Below are 27,878 nucleotides of genomic sequence, written 5' to 3' on the forward strand. Positions count from 1 at the left end.
CTCTGCCCCTTCCCAGCTGGCACGCATGCACACTCTCTCTCAAAAATAAATAAACATAAAAAAAAAAAGTCTAATGAGAAAAAGCGTCTCTGGGTTTCAACATGGAGAGTGGAGAAGAGGGGGAAATGGTGGGAGAGGGAAACCAATTATGAAGGCACTCCCAGTCATCCAGAAAGCTGAGCCTTGGACAGGGAGGTGGGATGAGAGGGGTGAACTGATTGGAGAACTATCTGGAAGGTACTACGGACAGGCTCACTGATGGACTGTGTATGGGCAGTGAAGAAGAGGAAAAGGTGCAGAATGACTCCCAGGTTCCTGCCTAGAGCAGGCAGATAGATTCTGACGTGCTGTTTTAGTGTTTTACTTTTTTTTTGAGAGAGAGAGAGACAGAGTGTGAATGGGGAAGGGGCAGAAAGAGAGGGAAACACAGCATCTGAAGCAGGCTCCAGGCTGTCAGCACAGAGCCCAATGTTGGGCTCAAACTCACGAGCTGTGAGATCATGATCCGAGCCAAAGTCAGATGCTTAACCAACCTGGTGCTAAGCCATCAGGTGCCCCGGATTCTGATTTTTTTTTTTTTTTTTTTTTTTTGGAGATGGGACACAAAACAAGGGTGGAGGCACGCATGGCCACCTTGTGACTGGGCAGCATAAGGACCCAAAGAACTATCCAGGTAGAGATTTCTGAGGGGGCATCTGGAAACGCAACCCTCTGAAAACAGAACTAAAAGGGGTATTTCCCTTCCCGGAGTCCACTGCACTCCTTCTAGGAAAACATGAGTGAGTAAGAAACTGCTGCCCACTACTGCCATATCACACTTTCAGTCCTTCTCCCTCTACTCACTTACTTGCTCTCCAAGATGCTTGTTGGTGAACACCTGACGTCCGGGGTGCCATGTCTGGTTACCAGCTGTGGCCACTGCTGAAGTCTGTGCCCATGTTCAGCGGGGCCCCCTCCTTCTCCTGACTCCCCTCACTTCCTGCGTCTGGCACAGAACTCAACTCTACCTCCTGTCTCTGCACGGGGCCAGTGCCTGCTTTCTAGAAGCAGACCTCACACTCGTCCTAGCTCTCTGTTCCGCCTGCAGCTGGTGTGGGGCCGGCTGCCTAAAGCCGGCCAGCTCTCTCTGCTCTCCGAACAGAGGCGTCCCTGGGTTTACACTGAGGGCTGCGGGCAGGAGACTTCACTTTGGCCTCCGTGTAAGATGCTTGCCAGCAAATGAGGTGGTGTGCGGGGAAGACAGGAAAGAGGTTCGAAAGCTGGCACAGGAAGAAAAACTGACACATTGAAAATTACCCTTGAAAACCCTCTAGGAAGGTGCCATATGAGAAACAGACTCTCAATATGTTTTCCTTCCTGAGTTGGAAGAGATCATCACTGACAAAGTAGCTTACTTTCATAAGGAGCCATGTTGCAGAAACCAACTTCCTATGTCTTTAAATCCTGAATCACGTTCAGTGTGGTCAGAGGCACAGTCTATCGGAGGCCCCTGGACACTGCTGTTGCCACAGGGACACGCTCGTCCTCGGCTTATTCCAGGGCTGCTGGGAACTGCACACGCTGGTTGCCATTCTTACTCTTTCTCTCTCATTTTCTCACTCAATGTATACTTGGCAGGTGTCCCACCGTTCAAAACCCTGAAGGAGAGGATGGACGAAAGGCCCCCTGAACCCCTCTCAATTTAGGATCTAATCTTCTAAATCTTTTTTCTGTGTATTTATACACATATACACATAATGTTTTGCATAAATAACGAGTAAGGCTATTCATATTATGCAACTTAGTATTTTCACTGAATGATAAAATCCTGATGATTTTCTCCCCCCCATATCAGATAATAGAGCTATTTGTGTAAGCATCTGCCATTGCCGAACATTTTTTTAGCTGTGTTGAGTTTCTGCTATTACAAACATGACTACAAATAAACATTCTATGTACATGTAATTTTGCATATTTATGTGACTATTTCTAGAAAATAAACAAATAGATTTGGAATTGCTAGATCAAGAGTATGTATGATTGAAAATTTAAAAACTGCTGAATTGCCCTCCAAAAGTGTTTATTCCCAACCACAGTGTATATCCCCAACACTGTATATTACCATTTTGCCATTCTGACGGATAAAAAGGGGTATGTGAATTTTTGTTCCTTTGATACGACAGAGATTAAATACCTTTTCTTTGCAACTGTTTATTGGCAATTTCTATTTTTTTTCCCCCTTTGGGATATTTTGTTTATATGTAAAAATGTTTTTCCATTGGGTTGTTTGTATGTTTCTTATAGGTTTTAGGAACTCTTATTAATGATATTAATCTTTTATGGCAAATATTTCCTGTAGTCTAACGCTTGTCTTTTATTTGTATATGGTGTTTTTAATTCAAAACAAAATTTTTTTAAGGCTACATTGTGGGTACTCAGTCTTCTTAGGTAGGCCCTCTCTGCCTCAAAAGTATATTTTCAGAAATCATTTTATGTTTTTTTTCTGATATTATAATTTTTATTTCTGGAACTTTTGTGAACTTATGAGATAGGGCTTTGACTTTACCTTTTTATCACATGTCTCTGTGACAACTACCTCAGGGCCAGTTACTGATTATTCCTTTGTTTTCCCACTGATCGAAATACCACCTTTGGAATATCCAACTCCTTTATACACACATCTGTTTCCAGACCTGTTCTTCTCCATTGATCTTTTTGTCAATTTCAGCCCACTTTTTAATTACTTTTTAATTTCAGGATCACACTTTGTAATTACTCTAGTAGGTTCTGATGTCTGGAAGGACCCACCCACCACAGCCCACCATTACTACCATTATTATCACCTGCAATAATTTACTTGGCTATTCTTTTTTTTCAAACGCTTATTTATTTTTGAGAGAGACAGAGACAGATATATAGAGAGAGGTAGGGTGGACGCTCGCGTGAGCTAAGGAGGGGCAGAGAGAAAGGGAGAGACAGAATCCCAAGCTGTCAGCACAGAGTCAAATTCGGAACTCGAACTCATGAACTGTGAGACCTGAGCTGAAATCAAGAGTCTGATGCTTAACGGACTGAACCACCCAGGTGCCCCTATTTAGCTATTCTTAAGCTTTGTTTCTTCTACATAAACTTTATAAAAATGGATCAAATCTCATTGAAAAAAAAACCTGTGACTTAAGTGGGTTTGTGTTGAATTTATAATTTGGGGACAGGTGACATCTTAACAGTATCGAGGCTTCCCATCCAGGAACACACCCTTCATTTACTCAACTCTTCTTTGATACTTGTATGTAGAGATTTACAGTTTTCTTAATTAGACTTTGCCCATTTCTTGTTAGGTTTATTTCTAGGTATTATAAATTTTGTTGCTTTGTGAGTGGTACATTTGTCTATTATATCTTATGATCGGCTCCTGCTCTTCTGTAGGAAAGCTATTGGTTTTGATTAGGAAATACTGACCCTGAATGTAGATGCCTTAATGAGTTCTTCATTAATCCCAACAGTATTTAGTTGAGATATTTTTAGAGATATATTTAGAGAATATTAATGGCTGTAAAGATTACATTTTTGTATATTTCCTTTTAATATTAATACTTTCTATTTGTTCTTCTTGTCTGATTCCATTGTCTACAGTTGCCAGCACTATGTGAGGCTAACAATAACACTTGTTACTAACTTCAGAGAGAACAATTTGAAAATTTTACTGTTAAGTATGACGCTTTAAACATCTGAGACAAAAAGTCTATTAAGATAAGGAGGTTTCCTTTTATTTTCTACCTCACTAAGTCTTATCAGAAGTAAGCTTGGAATTTAATCAACTTATTTTCAATGTGTTAAAATAAATTATAATTCAATCTTTAAATAAAATCAGTCCTCCTTTGGTCACAGAAAACTTTAATGACCATATACTCTATTTCACGAAGACAGTATAACCATGTCAGAGACCTGTGATGCCATTAGAGTTGGTATATGTTTAAGATGTAAAAGCTGAAATATTTTTTGGGGAGCGCATCAAAACAAATCACATATTTATGCTATTGGTAATTTAATGTGAATCCCTCACCTTGAAATCATCAGGAATGAGGAGTTTTGATGTTCGTAGAAAATTCAAGATATATCTGAACATCTGTCCATCTCTGTCAATGAAATAATGCTGTTTGAGACTGTCCAAAACAATGGGCTCTGTGCCATCAAAAAGTCTTCCGATTCTGTGGTAGAAAAGAGGGAACAGTGAAAACAATTAGAATCAATTGTTTGGCCACTAAAACTAAGAGCTCCCGTTTTGTGTCACTGTCAAAGGTAGCAGTTTCAAAGATGGCAGTCAGGAAAAATCACCCGTTATGTAGTTATGGTTCTCTGAGAGGTGCTGGTCCTTGCTTGATAAATATTTCAGGACCAGACAATTCAAAACAGTTTCAGGCTTTCTCAAGTAAATCCTTTTATTCACTGTCTGTTACCTGTAAAGAAAATGTCCCTGACATGGTGATTATGGCTAAGTGCTGTCACTGTGATGGAACAGCATGTCTTTCCCCTAGGTTACTTAAAACCACCTTCTCGGCTACTTTTAAAAAATGTCATTGCTCCAAAGTGTCTTTTAAACAGATTCTATGAGGAAAGCAATTTTGTTTTTAAGAAACCTGTTTTCTGAGCTTTCCCCACCCACAAATCACAAACTCTCCAAAAAGAAAGCAACGCCTATATGTGAACACCTACATTATAGAAAGGAATCATAGAAAATATCACTCATCCAGGAGAATATGTTTTCCATTAACAATATACAGTCTAGTTTCTTAAGTCTCAGCAAAAATCATTTGTAACAGCCAGGCATCATTACAAAAAATAAATAGTTGACCATCCCCCAAATATGACCTAGTTCTGGAACATGAGTGGCTATGGGTAATTTTTAAACACAGGAATCCATGATATATTTCCCCCATTTACAGAGTTAACATATGAACAGTGTGCTACAGTTAAAACAGTCTGCATCCATTCATTATCATTTATCCCTTTAAGGATGGCTGAATCTACATACTTTGGTATATATTCAGTTAGTAGAAAGTGGCCACATCTGGACCATGAACAAGTAGATGGCTGGCTAATGATAAACAAATATCCTGTATCAGAAAATAGAACTTACACACTAGAAATCACTTCCTTGACCAATAGGTGCATTGTACTTTTCATTAACAGTGTAGGCAGGCAAATGGCTCCAGTTTTTAATGAAAAGCTTTTTTGGAACTCATAAACTCTACCTCTGATTTGGAATATCATCTTACTGCTTTGAAGACAATTTTGAAATCATAAATTTTCTAATCTTACGCTGAAATGTGACAGAGGTAAGGGTGAATCAATAATTTCACCCCTCCTACAGCACAACAAACCAATCAACAAATGGAAAAGCTGTTCCCCCTCCCTCCCAAAAAAGAAAGCTCGGGAATTCGTTTCAATACAAATCTTTTAAAGATAATTAGAAAACTCATGTCCTACCTGGCGGTAGTAAGTGCAAAGAAGAAAGCAACTAATCACACTCAGGTCGTATTTCTAAAACTCACTATATTTTTCTCAGCTAATGTTTTTGTCCAACTTTCCATGAATAGAGGGTGATTCACAATTTCTTCCTTCCACAATTTTATCCAGGGCGTGGATCGCAAGCATCCCAGGGCTCTGACTGCATGCAACCTTGTCATTCATTTCCCATTAACACATCAATCAAACAGGCTACATAAAGAGGCACTGAAACTCAAATATACTTAGTCGATTTTTTTATAGTGTTTCTGGGACAGTTTGGTGTAGGATGGGAATGAACGAAACTTGTTTGCTTATTATCAGAAGATTTATTCTTTATTGTTAACGTGATAAATTTACAGTTGACAAGGGGAAGAAAAGGCAGTTATATTTATTAACTGCTGTCGAGGTAGCTTGCACTATCCTTAGCACTTTATGTAATGAATCCATTATCCTCCTTTTACAGATGAAGAAATCGACTCAAAATGATGAGTAACTGGCCCAACTAGTTAAGTAGCATTGGGGGATTTGTACACTGTCTGTTTGATCTTAAAGGGGCCTCCCTACAATGACTGGAATGAAAAGAATTACCACTATCGAAGGAAAGCTTTTAGTCTAGAGTTTTTATTTTCTATCTTGTTTGTTCAGCAAGAACTTTGCAATGAAATCTAAGTGTGTATATTATTTTTGTGGCCTGAAATATATTAGTATCAATGGCTGCAAGCCACTTTAGTAAGAAATGAAAAGTTAATATTTTATTCTTAAGTAAATCCTATGCTTTTTTTTTTTCTTAAGTGTTCATTTTCAAAATCTAGACCTGGATGTACCCTGGCACAGAATGTGTAATCTGTAAGTCTCCACCAAGTGAATGAGTAAAAGGAAGAACAGAGTGGTGAGGGGAATTTGGCTCGGTCCTTTAATAACTGTAATCTGCCTGTATCGACTTCTCTGTGTCTCCATTTCTCTTATAAAATGTCTGTTTCTTTTATAAAATTGCCCCTTTTCTCGGGGTTGATGAGAAAATCAAGTGGAGTTATGGCCCACTCAAAAAGAACTCACCAAGAGAAGGTATCCTAAACTAGCAAACAAAAATTTCTACGAATGCAGATCGCGGAAGACAGCAGGTGCTACAAGGCACAGGATTCGCGGAGCCAAAGAACCAATCTGGGCTGAAAGGTCTCGTTATAAACCTTAGCCAGGTGGGAGAGACGCGCCATCCAAAAAAAAGGCTTTTAGGTTGTAAAAACCCGCCACCTCTGGTAGATACAGAAAACTGGACACAGGTGCGATCAGAAGCACCTTCGCATTGGACGTGGCCGAAACAGGAGACGCAAAGGAAAGAGCTGGAGGGAAATCTGAACAGTGGCCCAGTGTAGTCTAGGGAGGTGGCCGCGGCTCCTGGCCCACGCAGTGGGAAAAGCAGGGTCTCCAGGCCTAATTACTCAAGACGGAAAAAGGGTGAAAGCGGAGGAGGGAGGGCTGGCCTCCACCAGGAGGGTGAGAGCGCCCCCAGCAGGCCGGTGGAACCTATGGCGGCCCAGTGGCCCAGAAACTTGGCCGCCAGCTGGCGCTGGACCCGGGAGGGTGCGCATGGCAGACCCGGAAGAGGGAAGGGAGAAGCCCGAAGACGGTAGTAAAGCCCGCCCGGCCCCGCTTATGGCACAAGCCGTGTGGTCTGGGAGCGAGCTGAGAGGGAAGGGGTTTGTGGAGAGCAGGGGCAGGTTTGTGGCCTGGAAGAGGCCCTGAGCCACGCCAAGGCACATTCCTGTCTGGGGAGCAAGTCCTCTCCGATAAGAGAGTCCCGTAGGTGATGCACCAAAAGTTAGGAGTAGTAAAGGGCAACGTTATACTGTTGACTTTTGCTAACTTTGAAAGGAAGCACGTTCTGAGTTGTGAAAACAATGTGGAAGGGCAGGGCGGTGCCAGGGATCATAAAATGGCGTCCCCGGGTCGGGTTTGAATGTGCGGTGGAAAAGCATTGTTTGGCTAAGCAAATGAGGGGGAAATCGGCACAGGCTGTATTTCTTGTGGACGTATGAATGGAGTTACAAATCAAACTGCAGTGATTTGTAAACTCTGGTGCCTGAAAACTATGTGGAACTGATTACAGTTTACTAACCTTGGAGAACATTCCTGTTTTCCAACTGACCAAGACCAAGTTGGCTCCAGGTGATATATGGCCGCTGTGTGTGTGTGTGTGTGTGTGTGTGTGTGTGTGTGTAAAACACCCATTGAACCAAATAGCAATGCAGAGAAAAACTTCCTTCCACAATTGTATTTTTTTACATTTCTGTTTTAACATTTTGTTTTGGACAATTTCAAATGTAGGGCAAAGCAGAGAAAATTATATAATGAACCCCCATATATCCATCCAGCTTCAAAAAGCTATCAATTCTTGATCAAGCTTGTTTCACCTATACTTCTATTGCTCCCTCTCCCCCACCAGAAATTTTATAGTAAATTTCAAACATCCTATCAATTTATCTGTATCTCATTAACTAGTAAGATGATAAAGTTTCACTAAAAATATGCACTAAAATGAAATCTATTTCTCTTGCTTTTTAATATTAACATTCTGTTGATTATTATTTATGGAACCAATAATGTAGGATCCAATCTCCAAGGAAATTAAGCTCCTTTTGGTCAAAAGTCAGTCTGGTTCCCCCGTATGGCTCCCCCTCTCTCTGGAATTAACGAATGGTCGAGCTTATAGGTATAGAGATAAGGCCTAATATACCTGACTTAGTGTGAATCAGTCACTAAGAATTTATTTTTTGTGCATTCATTCATAGGACCTGGTTTCTTTAATTTACTGTAACTTGGCTCCTTAAGAATTTCCTTTTATTGTTCAGTCATTCAGTTACTCATTTATTCTACCCGTGTTCACTGAGCTTGACCATGTGAAATATAGGGAAAGCAGTGGTAAATAAACCACACATTCTTTCCTTTTGTGGAATGTTAACAGTCTGTGGGGCTGGGAATGCAGATCAAGTGCAGCGTGTCACTGGGGGTGCAGAGTGGGCTATGGGGAGGACACAGGAGGTGTACCCAACTCAAACTTGGGGGAGGCATGGAGGAGAAAGAAAGTTTACTGGAGACCTGAAGGACAAGCAGAAGTGGGCCAAGTACTGGGATGGCAGGTAAGGTCAGATAAGAAAGGAGAGAGGGTCAGGGAAGATACAAAGGCTTGAAACTAGAAGAAACCTGGCATGTGATTGCTTTCCACTGGGGCAGAGTCCGACCGACTGAAAAATGAGGCTGGAATGGCAGAGTTAGATCATGAAAAGCTATATAAGCCAGGTCAAGGAGTTTCAATTCGGTTCTGAGGTTGATGGGGACGGATGTCAAGCTATGCTCTCCAGCAACGTTAAGGAAAAGAGCAAATTTATAAGTAAGACTGAATGAAAGAAACACTACCTGAAGTCACATCTCCTCAAAGATGCAGCTTGGGGCTTATCCAAATCCTTTCTGCTCTGCCTTGCTTTTGACTCTGTTATTTGCATATAGCAGTGGTTCTTAACCCTGGCTGCACACTGCGATCACCCAAGGAGCTTTTAAAAAATATTGCCAGCTATTCTGATGTAATTTCTGCTTAGAGTTGGGGCCCAGGCATCTCCCCAAGTCGGTCTGATGAACAGCAAAGTTGAGAACCAGTACGAAGGAGGATGAGCAGAGGCTAACGAGCAACAAGTCAATGTTGTCGACTCAAGAGGCTTCCAGTGAGTCATTCTGTCAATTTGAACTGTTACAGCACCTCTTCTTAAACAGCCAACCACCCTTTTAGAAGGGAAAGATCTCTTGGGGCGCCTGGGTGGCTCAGTCGGTTAAGCGTCCAACTTCAGCTCAGGTCATGATCTCGGGGTTTGTGACTCTGAGCCCCGGGTCGGGCTCTATACTGACAGCTCAGAGCCTGGAGCCTGCTTTGGATTCTGTGTCTCCTTCTCTCTCTGCCCCTCCCCCACTTATGCTCTGTCTCTATCAAAAATAAATAAATGTAAAAAAAAAAAAAGTGAAAGATCTCCAGGGTGACCTAGATCAACATCACATTTTACAAATGGAGAAACAGAGTCTCAAATACATTAATGCTCAAGGATGCACAGCTGGCTAGACACAGAGCCGAACCCACCATACTGTCCCTGGGGTAACAGGCAGAGGTCACATTCAAGCCTGTGGAGGACAGCTGCTCTAGTGGTAGTTACTATTTATTGAATTGTACTATGTGCCAAAGAGTGAGCTTGCTGTTTTACGGGCTTTATCTCATTTGATTTTACAATGATCCTATGAGATAGCCATATTATTCTCATTTCACAGATGAGGAATCTGAAGCTCAGAATGGTTGTCACTTGGCTTAAGTTACAACCTAGGTCTGATTCTAAAGTCTGTGTTCTCGACCACTAAATTATAATGCCTTTCCATGTGTAATTTCAAATAAACAAACAAAATGACAATAACTCAACCACTTTCCTTGAGAAATGCATAATTTTTTATAGTTCAATGGTTTGCTCATGCTGCATGTTATTCCAAGAAAATTTGGTGATTATCAACTTTGCAGAGACGCTAATTTATTTAGTAGCCATGCTGCAAAAAGTTGAGGCTCAGGGGCTTGGTGTAGACCTACGGAGTGGGTACCTTAAACTCAATCGAACCAAATCATAACACTGCAAGGCTTCAGAGATGACGTCCAAACTCGTGTACGACACGAGGGGGCATTCAAAGGGATGGGAAAGTGAGGATTCTTAGGACAATAGAAACTTGTAGGAAGAAGAATTACGCCTGAGGTTCCAACTCCATTCAGCTTGCAACTCTTGTGTTCCCTTATGTGCTGTGTCCCTGCATCTAATTCCGACACACCCCTGCGGGATTTGTCACTTTACAGCTAAGGAGGGGGTTCCGGCCCTTCCAAGGCTCCACATAGCCAATCCTCCTCGTGCCGCCTGGTGAACATCATGTCACATCAAGCACCAGGGCGTGTAATGCGACACCGGGCCCTGCTTTACCAGAGGCGAGCGGACTAATCCCTTCTACTCTCTGGACCCAGAACACACATGGTAATTACACAGACAGGGAGGCGGTAAAAGCATTCCTCTGCAGTGGCGGTGGGTCAGCTTGCCCAGGGAGGGTGGAGGAGACCCCACCCGGGGCTGAGAACAAAGCGCCGAAGACAGACCAAGGGGTAAAGCTGGTGCGAAAAGGGCAGGACAGAGGTTGTTGGGCGATTTCACCCACTAAGCTCCCCCCTCCGCCAAGAAATGCCTTTTTTCCCTCCACTCCTGGGCTTCCAAGCCATGGAAAATATGGTTTGGGCTTGAGGAAAAGATTTCATTTGGTTTCTGGTCCAGATTTATTTTGCTGGGTAAGAGATTCAGAGGCAACTTGCAAATTATCCCTTTTAGCATGGGGGGGGGTGGTATTTTTAAATGATAACAGTGAGGCCTACTCATTGTTGAAAACCGGAAAAGAGTAGAGGACGAAGAAGCAGCAAAACAGAAAAACAATCTGCCACTAGTCTACCAATTCGTAGGCCGTTACTTTTTAAAAACTTGATTTAAAGACTATTTTTCTTTGAGTGATTTTGTTTCCAGAAGCACTTGTACCTGCATACTTTTTTATGTCTACTATTCCAAGTTAGTCTGTTATGTTAGTAGGTAGTGTCTAACTACTCCAAGTTACATTCCCAACCGAGTTTCTGTCCCAATACTTGAAAACAAAGGAAGACCGCAAATGTGGTGGAGGGCTGGGTGAGGGTGTGTGTGTTTGTGCACACGCGATCCTGAGTGTATGGGTGCGTCACTGCAGGTGAAACCGAGACTCAGGACAGCAGAGGGGGAAGGGCACATGGAGAGAGGGGCCGGCACTGCAACCCGTGAGGCCTCTTCCTCTCTTTTGCTGAGATGGGAAAGCAGGGAAACAATGGTGCAAGGGAAGAGACATGCTAGGTTGATATCTGACATCTGGACCCTTGGGAGTTCAATACCGTATTCTCTATATAGGTAGATATAGAGATAGAGATAGAGATAGAGATAGAGATAGAGATAGAGATAGAGATACAGATAATTATATACATATAGATATTTAAAAATTTTTTTAAGTTTATTTATTTTAAAGACAGAGAAAGAGAGAGAGACAGGGGAAGGGGCAGACACAGAGGGACGGGGAGGGGGGACAGGCTCCCCACTGTCAGCACATAGCCTGATGTGGGGCTTGATCTCACAAAGGGTAGAGATCGTGGCCTGACTCAAAGTCTGACGCTTAACTGACTGAGCCACCCAGGTGCTCTTTTTTGTATACATTTTTAAATGTCCATTAAAAAAAAAAAAGTTTCTCTTTAAGAAAAAGGCATGGGGGGGGGACGATGCTGGGTATTATTACGTTTAAAAAGAAGAAAAGAAACACCAGTCCACTTACTGTTTTAGAAGCCTGAATTATCATAAACAGTGTTTAATTTGCTTAAAGTATTATAACTGTTAAAAAAAAATTCTAGAAAGAGTTGTTTATAGTTCCCACACGTGGGAAATTTCGTCTATATTTCATGAACACAGATACAAATTAATTCAGAGCTTGTTATAGAAATGGACAGAAGTAATTTAAGAGAAGGGAGAAAATACCTTCTTGGTAAGAACAAACAAAACAAATTGTATCTACTTATGGGGAAGTAATGTTTCCAGTACGGTTCCCTGAGGCAGCATCATTTTCTTAAATGATACACAGAACTGAAGAAAGCAGGAGAGAAAGGAAAGGCCAGTTTAAAATATAAGAAAAAGCTTAGGAGCAAAACAACTGACGAGCCGGCGTTTTAGAGAACTGATCATTGATGGTAATGCTGAGGGTCGAGGGGGAGCTCGGGGCCACTCAAGGGGCTGCTAATCCTATAAAACTCTCATGAGTGCCCTCCAGGACTCTAACTAGAGATTTCTTTAAATTCTGAGTTACACTGACTGCTAATTATGAAAAATGTATTATTACAAATTTAAAACCCAATTTAAAAACCCACCAGAATTTACATAAGTAGGCTTTTTATTTCTGCATTTATTGACTGCCTACCATATTCCTGGTGCTCTGCCAGTCCTCTTAAAATGAGCAGGATGCAGTCCCACTGGGAGTCAAGGAAGGGCAGAGAGGGATCTAGCCAACCTGGGGCAAGCAGGGAAGGCTTCCTGTAGGAGGCAATGGCGGTGTAGAGTTCTAGGGATTACTAGGTATGAGGAGAAGGGCACGAGTGCTTAGAAAAGGGATTTCAGGCAAGAAGGAACATGAGGGGTGAGGTGGGAACCCAGCAAATGAGGAGCACCTCTCTCCAAGTGTGGAGCTGAGTAGAGCACGTAAGGGCGCCGTTCTTCACAAGTTTCGGCATGGGTGCTTTCAGTAATGTTTCAGGAGTCCCCGGCACGTTCAGCTTTAAACTCACAGACCTGGGTTTGAATCATGACTTTGCCCTCTTTCAGACTAAATCAATGAGGTTTTGATTTCTTCATCTGAGAAATGGGATAGTACCTAGCCCAAAGAACTCTCATGAGCCTAAGAACTCTGGTGTCTGATAAGAACTACACTTCCTGAGTGCTCACTAGGTGCAGGACACGGTATTGAGGGCTCACGGCAAGCCCTCAAGCAAGCAAGCAAGGTGGATATTATCACCGGCCTTAATGGACAAGGACACTGCAGCCGGCTTCTCGGCGCTGAGGCTAGAATTCACACTCAGGCAGCCGGACTGCAGACCCCAGCTCGGAGCTGCTCCGACCGCCTGGTGGTTGCTCCACTCCTTGGCAGAGCGCTGGGCCCACCTGGCATGTGCTCAGGAGACGCGGACAGATTTTTGTCCTTCGGCGGTAGTGTGCTACGTGGGCCAAAGCAGGATTCTGACTGTACGTGAAATCCTGTTGTGCATCTGGAACTGGAAGAAAACCTTTGCGGTCACCTGGTCCCGTTCGCTGGTTTGAGCAAATGCCTGCTCACAAATCATTTCCAGACCAATCTGCTATTTTTCTAAGATCGGCCCAGGATCAGATCATCATAGCCTCCCCTCCCTCGGGAGCCCGCTTGGGTATTTTCGGCTCACACGGTTTCTGTTTAGGTTTCCTCCTGCTTGTTATTTGGGCAGGCAAGCATGCACATGTGCACACGAGCCTGCCCCCACAGCCCACCCCGCCCTCCTGCCAACAGTCTGTTCTATATTGGGAGGTATTTTTGACACTCCTTTCTTCTAGAATATGTTTTCCATTTTATAATAATAATTACGATCCAGAGAAAAGAATGCCATAATAGCCGATGTTCTTTGAGTTTGTTAGACACGCTGCTAAAAACTTTATGCATTATCTGATTTAAACCTCACGACAACTCCATAAAGTACTCACAGGTAGTATTTTTATTTTACTGATGGAGAAATGGGAGGCCAGAGCCATCAGATAACTCGCCGAGGGTCACTGCGCTCTGCAGGCTCTTTTCCCTGCGGCCCGAGGGCCAGCCCACGCTAGGTGCTGTCCCTGACCCTCAGGGGCTGTCTGTCCCAGAAAATTCATCCCCCTTCCCGCTCTGGCACCTCCTGCCAGCCTTTGCTCACCTTGTAGTTCCATTCTGATTTTGTTTCTAGTTTCTTGTTATACAAGCAAACTCTCCTGCATGTGTTCCCACTGACTTTAATGTTTTTGAATGACCATTCTTTTTCCCGGGCTTCCGGATATTAGCACACTTAACGACTGAACTAGTGCTTTCCTGTATGACGACACATTCCAGATTCGTCCCTCTGTGCATCGATCTCCTAATAAACAGACCGGACTTGGCCCCTCCCATGTGACTGTAGCCCCTCTCTCTGCCACACTTTGAGATTATCAGTGACAACAGAATACGGAGGGGAACCTGTCCCACACTATTGGAGCTGGCTTACAATACGTCATAGTGGTCACTTCAAATAAAAGCATCGTATTAATTATATGCCACTATCACAGCACTATGACAAAGCCAGCTGTTTCCATTTTCAATTTAACAATTTTTTCCTACTTGTAATGGGGCCAGCAAAACAGCAGTTTACAATGAAGTAGTACAATATTCTGTTTAGTACCCGTAAGTGGAAAGCCAGAGGCTTAACGCAGTGCTTAATAAAAAAGAGCAAGGGGTGTCTGGGTGGTTCAGTCGGTCAAGCATCTGACTCTTGATTTTGGATCAGGTCACGATCTCATGGTTCATGAGTTCGAGCCCCATGTTGGGCTCCGTGCGGACCGCACAGAGCCTACTTGGGATTCCTTCCCTCCCTCCCTCTCTGCCCCTACCCCATTTTCTCTCTGTTTCTCAAAACTAAATAAACAAACAAAAAGAGTATGGTGAAGTGGGTAGATGAATGAAAATGACCAAATTATTCCATCCCTGCATGACTTCACAGTGAATGAGGAAGCTTGAAACCCCTGTCAGAAACTAGGCTTTAAGATGACACGGCCAAAGGGAGGAGATTTAGCCTCAGGACTGTGAGTTACGCCTCTACAGAAGGAAAGAAAGCTGCAAATTGGACAAGAGTACTATTTACACAGCTTCAAAAGTACACAAACATTGTAAAGAAAATATAAAATGTCCACACTACCTTTTGTTAAAAAAAAAAAAAAAAGTCCAATGCCTCCTTTACATCACAGTGGCCAACGTGCCCGGTGGGGTTTTTACCCCGAGACGGTTAAGATGTTGAATTTATGTCGCAAGATTATTGAAATGGTCACCAAGTTGGAATGACGTATGAAAAATACTAAGTTTCTATCAGCCCTGATTCAAAGACAACACTCTGGGGTGTGCGTAGTTGGGAAACAAGGAACACGCGCTGACAGCATCCTGCCTTCGGCTACACCACGGTCAACAAAGCGCTGTTGTGGGTGTGCGTGCGTCTTGTGTAACCATCTCCACCCTTCTGGGGCTCAGGTCGGGTTGATCACGGTTCAAGAATTTACCCAGAGGCACCAAGCCGGTCCATACGCACCTGAGCTGGGGGTGTTTTCTCCATAGTTCTCCCTTTCCCTTCCAACAAAACAGAACCAAGCCCTAACCTGCAAAACACTCAAAGAAATGGAAGTTCCCGGCTAAGAATCTCTCCATTTTTCTCTTCCTTTCCAGATGCTCATCAAACAGAAGCTGACATGTGTTTAGCAGTCATTTGACGCTTCTGCTTCTCATCCTCGCTGTTCCATTTGAAAGTCCTGAGTGAGGAGGGCACTGAAGCCAGGGCTTATGTTTCAAGTAAATACTCTGGCTCAGTTTTAAAATCTGCATAAAGGGTTACAAATGGGCTCTTGAGGAGCCCGGCAGAACGGGCACTTGGAAATACGAACCGTACTGTCACTGCTCGGTGTTTCTGTCACGGAAATCTAGCCAAGGTGGAGAACAGCGCTTTATCCGTATTTCACACGGTTCCCTAGGTTTGCTTGGTTGTTACAGTCTTTATTCCAGGCCACATTCGCGTGTGCCACAATTTTCTCTGAAGTCCACCCTTCGTGCCGTCTTGTTCCTTCTGCAATGTATCATCGAGATGGTGATGTAGTGATGAAGTACCTTCCTCGGGGCCCCTAAGATTATGGATTGGTGGGACACACTTAAAAGATCCTTCTTTTCTGCTTTGATATTGACTGTTTGCACTGCTTGCAGACTAGGAGAGTTTTCATTTTTTTAGGTAAGCTCTCAAGCCCCGAGGGCCTTCTAAACGGTTTCTTAAAAAAATCAATTTCTGGAGGGATGGCAGGGGCTTTGACAAGCTGGGCAGGAGCTCTGGAGCACAGTCAGCTCAGCTCGCGGAAGCAAGTTTGGGCGTGCTCAAATCCACCTTCCAGGGACGAAGCCCTTGGCCTGGCAAGGTCCGCCGCTGTTCGAAAGTGGCGGTTAGCTGTTAACGCACAGCTGTGATTTATTGTCTGAATATGGGGACACAATAAGAAAAACTGCACAGAAGTAAAAATAATCATTACCACCAAAAAAGATAAGCAGCAATGTCATTACTAAGCAAACTGACACATGGCATTTATGTAGCGGCAGGAAGCCATTATCCAGTGACAGTGTCATTTCTACTGACACTGTATCTTGATTAGATTCAGATGGTCCAGCAAATAGCTGATATAATTGAGGGACTGAGACACGGATTTCTTTTTTTTTTAACAGGTTCTTTTGCAAATGGGATTGCCACCAGATTGGAGCTTCTGGGTGTCTGCCTTTGGAATATGAATACACGACATGCATACAGTTGTAAGAGTACAACTGATTTCTCGACCCCCTGCCTCTCACATTCCCCTCCTTCTTGCACCGGGGCCACCCTGGGCACACACAGAGGCCTGCCATGCAAGGCATTATGCACCCACTTCAGCTTGCTCCTTTAGGGACCAATTATTGCCAACAATTATTCAAACAAGTACATAGAACACAGAGTTTATTATAAAGGTACTTTCTACCTCCAAGCATCCTGAGAGTAATCTTTCAGGGGCAGAATATTGATAATCCATCTAGCTGAAGCTATAAATCCTGCATTTTTTACTGAAAAGAAATGACATTTTAATGGGTTATTTATATAATGATAATAGAACAAACTGGCAGATACAGTGGAGCAGACTTTTCTATTAACATACCTCAGGTTTCAGTAGAGAGCATTTGTATGCTCAGTGGACCCATAAAGGAGCCTTCAGCGTGACTTTCTGAGGCTTACTATTATTATTTTTTTAATGTTTATTTATTTTTGAGAGAGAGAGAGAGACACACAGAGTATGAGCCAGGGAGGGGCAGAGAGACAGAAAGAGACACAGAATCCGAAGCAGGCTCCAGCCTCTGAGCTGTCACCACAGAGCCCAACGTGGGGCTCGAACTCACGAACCGTGAGATCATGACCTGAGCTGAAGTCGGATGCTTAACTGATTGAGCCACACGGGTCCCCCTTCTATTATTTTAAAGTTCTCAAAGTTCAAATGCGAATTACAACATCAAGTACTTTGGTTTTGAATCACAGATGCTTCTGCTTGGAAGTTATGCGGGGGGGGGGGGGGGGTATTTTCTGCACTGGCTTAAGAAAGAAGACTCCTCCCAACTTGAGAATAACTTTCATTGTTTTATTTCAGTCACGAATACACACACCTTACTGTGTGAGGTGTTCTGACACAGGGGTGCTTCCTTTCTGATACAAAGAGATTCCACATCTCTGTGAAGGTCAAGGGCTATAGGGTGGACACACGAATAATGCTATGGGGGTGTAATTCTCCTGCCCACAGAGCTCTCTATGGGACCAAAATGCAGTTTGTCTTTTAGAAATTAACCTAAAATGTTTCAATGCTGGTCCTCATTTGCCACAAAGAAGGTCTCAAAGGAAGCACTCCATCATGCATGGTTATATGACTGACAGAAACCACATATTTTTTTTGTTTGTTTAGAAAGTACATCGTTTGAGGAGTCAAAGTCATAGGAGATTCACAAGATGGGTTGTGTGACCTAACAGTGTTAATTCTAAGCCCTTTAATGGAATTGTTCTCAAGACACAGTAGAGTGGAGTGTAACCTTGTGAAAGATTACCAGAATCTTCTATGAGTTTTCTACTAATGAACTTTTCAAACAAGGACATAGAACACAGAGTTTATTATCATAAAGTACTTTCTTGTATGATGAGGGGAGAAGGAAAATACAATAAAAAACACAGAGCAAAAATGACCTTGGCATTTCTCAATGACATTATTCATGACGCTGTACCAAAAGGAGTAGTCAGTATTATTGTCCCAAGAATCAAGCCAGAATCAATAAACAAAGTCTCTCTTTAACGACCCCGTCTCCTGCCATATCACCACCAGCCCCACGCTGCTTCACTGTAGACCTGGTACCTGAACTCTGAGCTATGGGTGGACTGCCTGATGTTGACAAAAACTGCAGATTCCCCTCACACCCTGACATACAGGTCGCTTGAGTGGTGACCAGGGCCCAGATATCTGCATGTTTGACTCTGGCATGGGGGTTATCAGGGAGGAGGTATCAGCTGGAGGAACACATTCGGAAGGCAGGTGTGTTCACCCAGATGCCTCTGGTTCACTGGCATCTGGGTTGTTGACTGGTTGATTTATTCCCCTCTCTTTACTCTTTCCCTTCAGGTAACTAGACTAGAAAATCCCTTTCTAGGCTCTGCCTTGAAGAAAAAGACATGTACGTTTTTGCTGCTCCGACTGGACTAGACCTACCATTAAGTCCTAACGTTACCCTAGTGAAGGCCACCTTAAGAATAAGTGGCTTGAGGTTACTCCAGAATGACCTGCCCTCTTGGCTCACGACCACCTTTATAACATAGTTCTGGCAGGTGGTGAGAAGGATTACATATCTGGCCGTGGGAAACATCAGGATGTCCCCTGCCCTGCTCCAGACCAATGAAACCAGAATCTCTGTGGGCAGGGACAGGTTTGTTTGTTCAAGCTCCTGCTGATTCTAACATGCCCCTAGGGTTGAAAGCAAGGCTATAAAAGAGGAAGCCACAAAGGGCCTGGAGTCAGAGTGGGAGCGAGAATCTTGGTCAGTCACTTGACCTCTCAGACTTGCAGCGTTTTTATCTATAAACTGGAGTAAATAACAGTCTCAACTCTGAGATTACTGCGGCCCGTTAGATGAGAAATATAGATAATGAGCCCTTTACACTTGACTGTTTCGAACAGCTTTACTCAGTTATGTGCCCTTCATTGTTTTGAGGGCCTGGCTTCCGTACACAGCATTTCACCCCAAAATTCGTACATCAGGCAAACTTCTGAACCCCCACTCTGTGGCAGGTGCCGTAAAGCACAAGAATACGAGGATGGAGACTGAGAGACAGCTTTCCAGGGACAGCGTTTCTCTCCAATAGGGTTGAGTTCCTGGCAAGCAGAAGTTCAGAAGAAATCAAGAATGTGACCCACAGTCTGGCCCTGAGATGCTTCAAGCTAGACACCCAGCAAGCGTCCCCACCTCACTGCTCTGCTATCTGACGCATGGCGGCCGCGACAGGTCTGAGGCGGGAGGGCGGCCCTCGCCTTCTCCACGGTCCACACTAGGAGCAGACTAATTATTTGCCACAAGGGGCTTCTGCCCACATTTTTTTTTTTTAATTCTATTTTGGTCAAAATCAAGTATAACTTCAGTGTCCAACAAATGGAAAATGAAATAGAATGTATCAGGAACGGTGCCAGGCTCAGTCCACCTGCGTGGCGATCAGAACATGACCTGGCCTGGAGCTGTGCCACGGCCACAGCCCAGAGAGTAGACTTCACTCTGCATCTCCCTCCCCTGGAGATGAGGGGTGAACACACATATTCACCGCACACCACGTAGCAGGAGACGCATCACAGAACTCAGAATAGGCAAACCGAACCTCCATCAGGGCGACCCGGAACACCGAAGTGACAAAAATCTACTTCTAAATCTACACTCACACGTAAGCCAGATTTTGTCTTGAAAATTTAGATGAGCAAATAGGTAGGAATAAAGTTATCTTTTGGCTCAACACAGGGGGCAAACTATATCCCAAAGTGGGCGTATTTGTCCCGGGTGGTGTTCTTACTTACGACGTCACTTGGTACCAACCCAAATACCATTTAGTGACTGTTCACTTATCATCTGTCCTCCCAGCTCCCCTACGTAAACCTCAAGAGAGGAAGGACTTCTGTTGGCCAGTACATGCCCCGCACACTGGGGAGCAAAGAAGAAATCTTCTAGTGGACACAAGGACAGGGAAAAATACAGGTACTATAGCATGGCTACGTTTGTCTGTGAGTTATCCTCTAAGACAAGACTTTATGAGTTAGGATACTAGGAAAGCCAGGTCAGTTCTGTTCCCAAGTGGCGAAGGAAGTTTGCTGAATTCGCCAGTAGTAGAAGTTACTGGCTTTTCAGCACTAAAGAGAAAATCCAGTTTCACTGTTTAAAAAAAAAAAAAAAATGTCTTTTGGGGCACCTGAGTGGCTTGGTCGCTTAAGTGTCTGACCTCAGCTCAGGTCATGATCTTGCATTTCATGAGTTTGAGCCCCAAGTCAGGCTCTGTGCTGACAGCTCAGAGCCTGGAACCTGCTTCGGATGCTGGGTCTCCCTCTCTCTCTGCCTTCCCTGCTCACACTCTGTCTCTCTCTCTCTCTCTCAAAAATAAATAAACATTAAAAGAAATTTTTAAAAAAAGTCTTTTGAAGCTGATTTCATTTAGTCTTTGCCTATATAACTGAAGAGCAATTCTGAAAAAGCAATATTATAACATGGCAAGAGACAGAGAAGAGGAAAACTGCCCCTATCACCCTGGAGAAACTTTCCATTTCTCCTTTGCCAGATGCTTTCCCTCCTTTTCAATCACCCCTCTCCCCATAAACTAATTTCCTTTTTTAAAAGATCATCCAATCCTAACACTGAACACTGTTCACCACTGGTTAGAGACTGTCCTCATTTCATGCATTTCCATAGGGGTTTTCAAGGCAGGGATGTGCCCCCTCTTTCCACCTGTGCTGGGGCTACATTATCTCAGGATGACTTCCACTCCCCCCAAAAAACTTGTTCTGTGAGTTAAAAAAAAATTTTTTTTTTTGGGGGGCGCCTGGGTGGCGCAGTCGGTTAAGCGTCCGACTTCAGCCAGGTCACGATCTCGCGGTCCGTGAGTTCGAGCCCCGCGTCGGGCTCTGGGTTGATGGCTCGGAGCCTGGAGCCTGTTTCCGATTCTGTGTCTCCCTCTCTCTCTGCCCCTCCCCCGTTCATGCTCTGTCTCTCTCTGTCCCAAAAATAAATAAACGTTGAAAAAAAAAATTAAAAAAAATTTTTTTTAATTTTTATTTATTTTTGAGAGAGAGAGAGAGAGAGGGAGGGAGGGAGAGACAGAGAGAAACAGAGTATGAGCAGGGGAGGGGCAGAGAGAGGAAGACACAGAATCCAAAGCAGGCTCCAGGCTCTGAACTATCAGCACAGAGCCCGACGTGGGGCTCGAACTTGGGAACTGTGAGCTCATGACCTGAGCCAAAGCCCGATGCTTAACTGAGTCACCCAAGCGCCCCACTGTGAGTTTTTTTAAACTTGAGATAGACATTGCATTATAAATCATGCTGATCTGTGGTGCCTGGGTATATCAGTGGGTTAAGTGTCTGACTCTTGGTTTCAGCTCAGGTCATGATCTCATGGCTTTATGGGTTTGAGCTCCAATTCGGGCTCTGCACTAATGGTGTGCATTCTCTCTTTCCCTCTCTCTGCCCTCCCCACTCGTGCTGTCTGTCAAAATAAATTAACCTAAAAAATATTTAAATCACTCTGGTCTAAAGGGTAGGTTATAATAAAAAGCCTTCTACTCAGTGCCCTGCAAGAATTCTGAAAGAAAGCTCAGTGAACTGTGTGGCAAGGAAGATGCATTGATTTCTTGGCATTTCTGCTGGAATCCTGAATCGCGGGCCTGCATGATAACAGGACTGGACTCGTGTCTAGGGCCTGTCATGTGAAATTGGAATCGTGAAGTCACAGACTCACGGCACAGAATGCCCAGCCCTAATGCAGGATTGCAGAAAACTCCCTAGGTTGGCATACAGCAATGACACGGAAATCCAAACATTAGAATTCAGCCGTCCTGAGAGTGGATGCACCAATCCCTTAATGTCGAGCTCATCTGACGTTGTTTCAGGGCATCTCCACATGAACCATGCCTTAATGGCTAACACGTCGAGAGTGAAGCATGCCAGAAGCTAGAGCAGTACTGGCAAGGCACACGTGTTTGGCATCTCCATTCTAAAGCTCCAAATACACACACCCCTTGGGTGGCCATGGGTGTTGACTGTGAGGCTGAAAGCCCGGTCTCTTGAGTTTTGCAATTACCTACATATGCCAGTGCGCTTAGTAACTCTGCTGCTATTTAGGAGAGACCAATTTAGCATAATCTACTTATGTGGGAGTCAACTCATGTACTGGGTTTAAAATACACAAAAGCTCCGTCAAGCGGTCAGATCGGATGGCTCAGGACTGTAACATGAGATCTTGTCTTGCACCTCTGGGTCAGTGGCTGAAGGGCTCTCTTTAATCAAGACCCCTCCCTGCCTTATTACCGCCAGGTAGGTTTCACTCATTAGCAATAACAGCCCACTTCCCAGTTTTAAAAAGTCCACATGTGAACAACCATCAATATAGCTGCTATTAATAGTGAGCTTCCATTTTGTGCAAGGTGATAATAAAGGATGAAATGGACCTAACTTTGAACTCAGACTTGTGTCTTCTTTTTTTTGAAAAAAACTTTTCAATGTTTTATTTATTGTTGAGAGAAACAGACAGAGTGCGAGTAGGGGAGGGGCAGAGAGAGAGGGAGACACAGAATCCGAAGCAGGCTCCAGGCTCTAAACTGTCAGCACAGAGCCTGATGCGGGGCTCGAATCCACAAACTGTGAGATCATGACCTGAGCCGAAGTCGGATGCCCAACCAAGCCACACAGACTATCTTCTAAAGCAAAGAAAGTTTATTTAATATCACACACACACACACACAGCCATGAAGATATTTCAGTGGCAATACAGGAGATTTTAAAGATGTCATGTAATTTGGTACCAATCTTAATTGTTTATAACAAATTATTTAGATACCTAGATTTTGTTGTTATCAATGATGTTGATAATGGGTGCCTTAGATTTTTAAATCAGACATTATCAGGTCTGTCCTTAAAATCTGCAGGGCCCAGGGCAAGAGTACAGGTGAGGCCCACCTCCCATGTCTAGATGCTTATAATTTATCAATCAAGCTAGCAAACTGTCAGGTAAGATATGTTCTATCTTCTTTATAAAATCCATTAAAATCTTTTCATGACAGTGATATATTTTTTGACTTCTTTTGTTGTTTTACTTATTTGATGTACTGTTCTTGCAGATCTGAACTAGGTGTTTTTCTCGGTGATTACAATTCAGAACAGCAACTGGAACTGGAGACTTGTCAGCAACGCTGCAAGGGATCTATCTCCTTGATCCCTGAGGGGGTGTGGATTAGCCTCGGTCTCATAAACCCCTCCAAAGAGCTGTTCTGCATCTTACACAAAACATCGGTAAAACACAGCACATCACTGATGTATGCACCTGCTCCAGTTAATTTGAAACCTTCAGTCCCTTTAGCTAGAAACCACCTGACAATGAATGTGAATAATGATGTGTGTGAGGAGCTCTGTTGTAAAATGTAAAAAGTCAACTTGCTTATTGAATCCCAACTCAGGGCTTAGAAGCCTCCCCCCACCCAAAACACCAAAGCATAGGGGTACCCACACACAGTGGAACAGGTAACCTTGGTAATTAAAGAAATAAAGATCAAAACGTATTTTAATAGCCATTATGATATAGCATGAAATATTCATTGAGGAAGAAGCCTATGTTCACTTGGAGGGACCATCCACATTGGTGTTGTTCAAAGCCAGATGGTGAAAGTCAGAATATCTTAGGAAACTTGTGGAGATTCTGATTTTATTGGTCTGGGGCAGGACCATGTATGGCTTTTTAATGCTTCCCAGGTGCTTCTAATGTTTGGCTGTGCGGTCCATTGTACCACTTTCTGGGGACCATGTTCTAAGGGTGGTCTTTAGCCAAGAAGGTGATAAATAGAGACAGGATGAAAAGTCATATAAAACATTTCAAAATGGAATAAAGGCTCTGTGTAGAACCTTTGAAATTGTAGAAAGACATTACATTTTTTATGATCACTTGTTATAAACAAATTAAGGCTTTATACTACAAGTCTCTTCTTGAAATCCTAGAAAATAAAACCAAGGAAAAAGCCGTCCACTCCTCTGGGCTACACCAAGGAAAAGGCAAATGAGAGAGGAACCAGGGTGTGCTGACGGGCGAGGGGGCAGGGAATGGTTCCACAGTGGGAGAAGGGCTCGGACTACCCTAGAATCTAGAGAACTCGAGTTGGAGCTATTTGTAACTCTATGGTCATAGGCAACCTAATCTCCTAGGATTTATCCCCCAAGGGGTGAAGACATGCAAGAGATTTTCCCAGAAGGTGGGAGGAGTAACTGACATGTATAAGAAAAGCATGAAACCCTTCCTTCCCTGTATCTTTCACTACAAAAATTTATGTATGGGTCCCCTTAGACTGACTGCTGCCTTGAAATGAACACTGGATTATTTACCAAATGCGTGCGCGCGCACACACACACACACACACACACATACACACACACACACACTACAAGAGGGAGCAGAATGGTCGGTTCAACATCTAAACCAATATCATCTGCTTTAGGTATAAGCAACAGAGAAGTCACTTTATAAGGCTTGTTTCCGAGTCCTAACATATGCTTAAGAATATCTCCTAACGATCAAGATGATGTTAGAACAGCTCAGCAGTTCTGGGACAGGTAGGCGTGTCAAGATAAAGGACCAGAAGGTGCAGGCGAGGGCTCCCCTGAGCCTGCAGTCATTCAGGCAAGAACCCAAAAGTGAGCCTGTTTCCATGGTCTAGGAAATGAAGGAAGGGGATATATTTGGAATTTGGAAGGCAGTTTGAAAAGAAACAATTGCTGGGTTTGGCAGAAGATTAAGCATAAAGGCAATACTATGTGTTGGGCACAGGGCCATGGCGTGCTTTTAGTAATCACATTTAATCCTCTCAATAACCTTGCAAGAAGACCTATCCGTGTCTATTTTACAAGTGAGAAGACAGACGCTTAGAAATTGGACCTATCCATGGCCAAACAAGTACTAAATGGCAGCATCAGCATTTAAATGTGGGGACTAATGAACCATGAAGTATTTCTGATGTTTCTCCCATGACACTGTGGCCCAGTGGTGGCGAGGATGTGTGGGGAAAGATCGGGAAAGGAAGACGAACAATTTCACCTTTTCTAATGAAGTTGGTGAAAGAGAAATTCAAGTTATCATGTATGTACGTATCAGGTTGGGGAAGAAGTGGGTTTGCTTAGAGTTTTAAAAAATCTGTGTATAGGTCAGCACTGTCCAACAGCCATAAAACACAAGACATGTATGTAATTTTGGGTTTGTTAGTAGCCACATTGAAAGAGTAAAAGGAAACGGGTGAAATTAATTTTAATGACATATTTAATTCAGTATATTCTCATTCCAACATGAAATCAATAATAAAAAACTACTGAGTTGCTTTTTTTTTTTTAAAGAGACAGAAGTTTGTTGAATACACAGAAAGGGAACAGTGGGCAGGACAGCAAAGGAGAGACTGCCTGCCTGCGATATTTTACTTTTTTTGGTAGGCACTAATTCTTTACAGTCCAGTGCAATTTTACACTTAGAGGACATTCTGATTTGGACCAGCCACATTTCAAGTGCTCAAAGGCTGCATGTGGCTAGTGGCTGCCATATGAGATGGTGTATCCGGAGTACTGAGATCGTGGAATGCGATGCCTGTCTCAGGGTGTGGACAACGAGGGACTGAAAGTAGACTGTTAGAAATGCCCACGCAGAGGGGCCAGAGGAAGACTCTCCAAGTAAGACACCTATTCGAGGTCTCTAAAGTGGCAAATCACTGGAGAGAGGAACTGAATAAACAGCGCCTCCAACACATTTCTACCTTCTACCCTTGCAACAGGCTAAGTGATACAGGGGAGCTTCACGGATGCCAAACCCCCGTGCGGCTTTAGTCAGTAGGAAGAGACCCCCCAGCTGCAATGAGCCTTCGAAGAAAACCTGCTACTTATGTCGTGTGCACATGACATAACTTCCCTCCTGGATCAGAGTTTAAAAATTGGACTGAATGAAACAAAAAGCCACCAGATCAGATCAGTGAATTTTGCTACAGCTAAGGATTTGCTTTTTGGCTCGTGTACGTTTTGTGGCTTGCCCCCTAGAATTAAGTGTTCATCTGAAGAGGCGTGGTGATTTTCTTTCTTTGATGTTGGTATTAGATTAGAAGGAATGGAAGTAAGTATTTTTTTAAAAAAGAAACCTTACTTCCTTGTATGATATTCTTTAAAAATATAGCCATAATGTAGCATGATCTTGTAGCACCTGTCACAATGAACTTAGGGAAAGTGGGGACTCAATAATACTAATAACTGAATGATATAATCATTTCATTTAAAAATATAAAGCTTTTTGGTCATTGAATTAATGGTCATCTGTTTTTTTTAATTTTTTTTTAATGTTTTTTATTTATTTTTGAGACAGAGAGAGACAGAGCATGAGCAGAGTAGGGGCAGAGAGAGAGGGAGACACAGAATCTGAAGCAGGCTCCAGGCTCTGAGCTGTCAGCACAGAGCCCGACGCAGGGCTCGAACTCACAGACTGTGAGACTGAGCTGAAGTTGGACGCTTAACCGACTGAGCCACCCAGGTGCCCCTATGGTCATCTGTTTTTTAAAAAAAATCATTTCACTTTGGCTGCAGAAATTCAATCTGGAAACTGAGAGAGAAAATTTTATCTTTCCTCTCAACCTTTCATAAAATATCAGGTAACAGAGAAAGACTAAAAAAAGCAGAACTGTATAGTGCCTGTTTGTAAACCATGCTCCCTCTTCAGACACTTTCCATATTTATTTATCTGCCTTGATCCCTCGGAAGTCCCACTGGCCTTTTTTTTTTTTTTTAAACAAGACTATCTTGGCTTCCTGGACTTTTGCATTGTGTTGTAAATATACTGCCCCATTGATAAGAGCCTCTCATTTTTTTTTCTCTAGCTCACAAGTTGGCGCACCAAATGACCTCCTAGAAAATTCTTAAGAACTGATCAGAAAGTGTTTTAGAAAAGGACAGAAGAAAAGCCAGTAGCAATAGAAATCATCCTTCCTTTTGTACTACATTGAGAAACCTGAAGATCTCTGCAGGGCAAAATATCCTAGAACTCCATTCCTATGTGACATGTCTATGTGGACCTGATTAAGCTGTGGGTCGAGCCCTGACTCGGACAAGACTGACAGCCACGTCCAAGAGCAGCGTGGGTAGCCGGGGGGCCCACACGGCACCCTCGTGCTCTAGCCCCGGCCCCAGTAAGTCCACGCTGCTGTGCTGGTCAAAGGAAAAACAGTTAGATCATCAAATACATGCACTTCCGAGTGTGACTTTTCCATTTTTCGGATTACCTTGATTCGGGGTATTTGGTGAGGGTGGCCAGGCTGCTGGTGTACATGTGGCCGCCCACATCAATGTGGACGGGCGCATTGGATTTTGTGAGCTGTGCTGGAGTAGGAATGCCTTGGTTGTTCAGTGGAGATGCAGGAGATCTAGTGATCAGAGGTCTTGACATATTGGGCCGACTGTCCTACAGAGAGATAAGCAAGTTTAGACACGTTTTCGGTAGAGAGAAAGGAAACACACGCATCATAAAGAATAAGCCAGAGACTAGTGTTGATATTCTTTCGGTAATAAAATCTTGAAAAATCAGCAGGCTCTCACTCTTGTTGTAATGAATATTAGAAACACAAAATCTGCAACAAAGGAAAGGAAAACTTCCCAAGCTCCGAATCAAGGAGCCGAACTAATGTTCACTTC

The 27,878-nt window shown here is 43.4% G+C and overlaps 1 protein-coding gene across 4 annotated transcripts in view; it reads right to left on the reverse strand.

Annotated features, from left to right (window-relative positions):
• The window catches only part of KCTD1 (potassium channel tetramerization domain containing 1), a 186,337-nt gene that overhangs the window by 17,906 nt on the left and 140,553 nt on the right, over positions 1 to 27,878 (reverse strand). For 3 of the 4 annotated variants that reach the window (XM_053206433.1, XM_053206434.1, XM_027068682.2), the window contains exons 2-3: positions 27,470 to 27,648; positions 4,043 to 4,187 (exon numbers count right to left, since the gene is read on the reverse strand). In XM_053206433.1, coding sequence (XP_053062408.1) covers positions 4,043 to 4,187; positions 27,470 to 27,648 — 324 coding nt within the window. The remainder of the gene's footprint in view (positions 1 to 4,042; positions 4,188 to 27,469; positions 27,649 to 27,878) is intronic. The other variant, XM_053206432.1, reaches the window with a different exon arrangement.

The sequence above is a fragment of the Acinonyx jubatus genome, chromosome D3, assembly GCF_027475565.1.
Source record: "Acinonyx jubatus isolate Ajub_Pintada_27869175 chromosome D3, VMU_Ajub_asm_v1.0, whole genome shotgun sequence".
NCBI lineage: Eukaryota > Metazoa > Chordata > Mammalia > Carnivora > Felidae > Acinonyx > Acinonyx jubatus.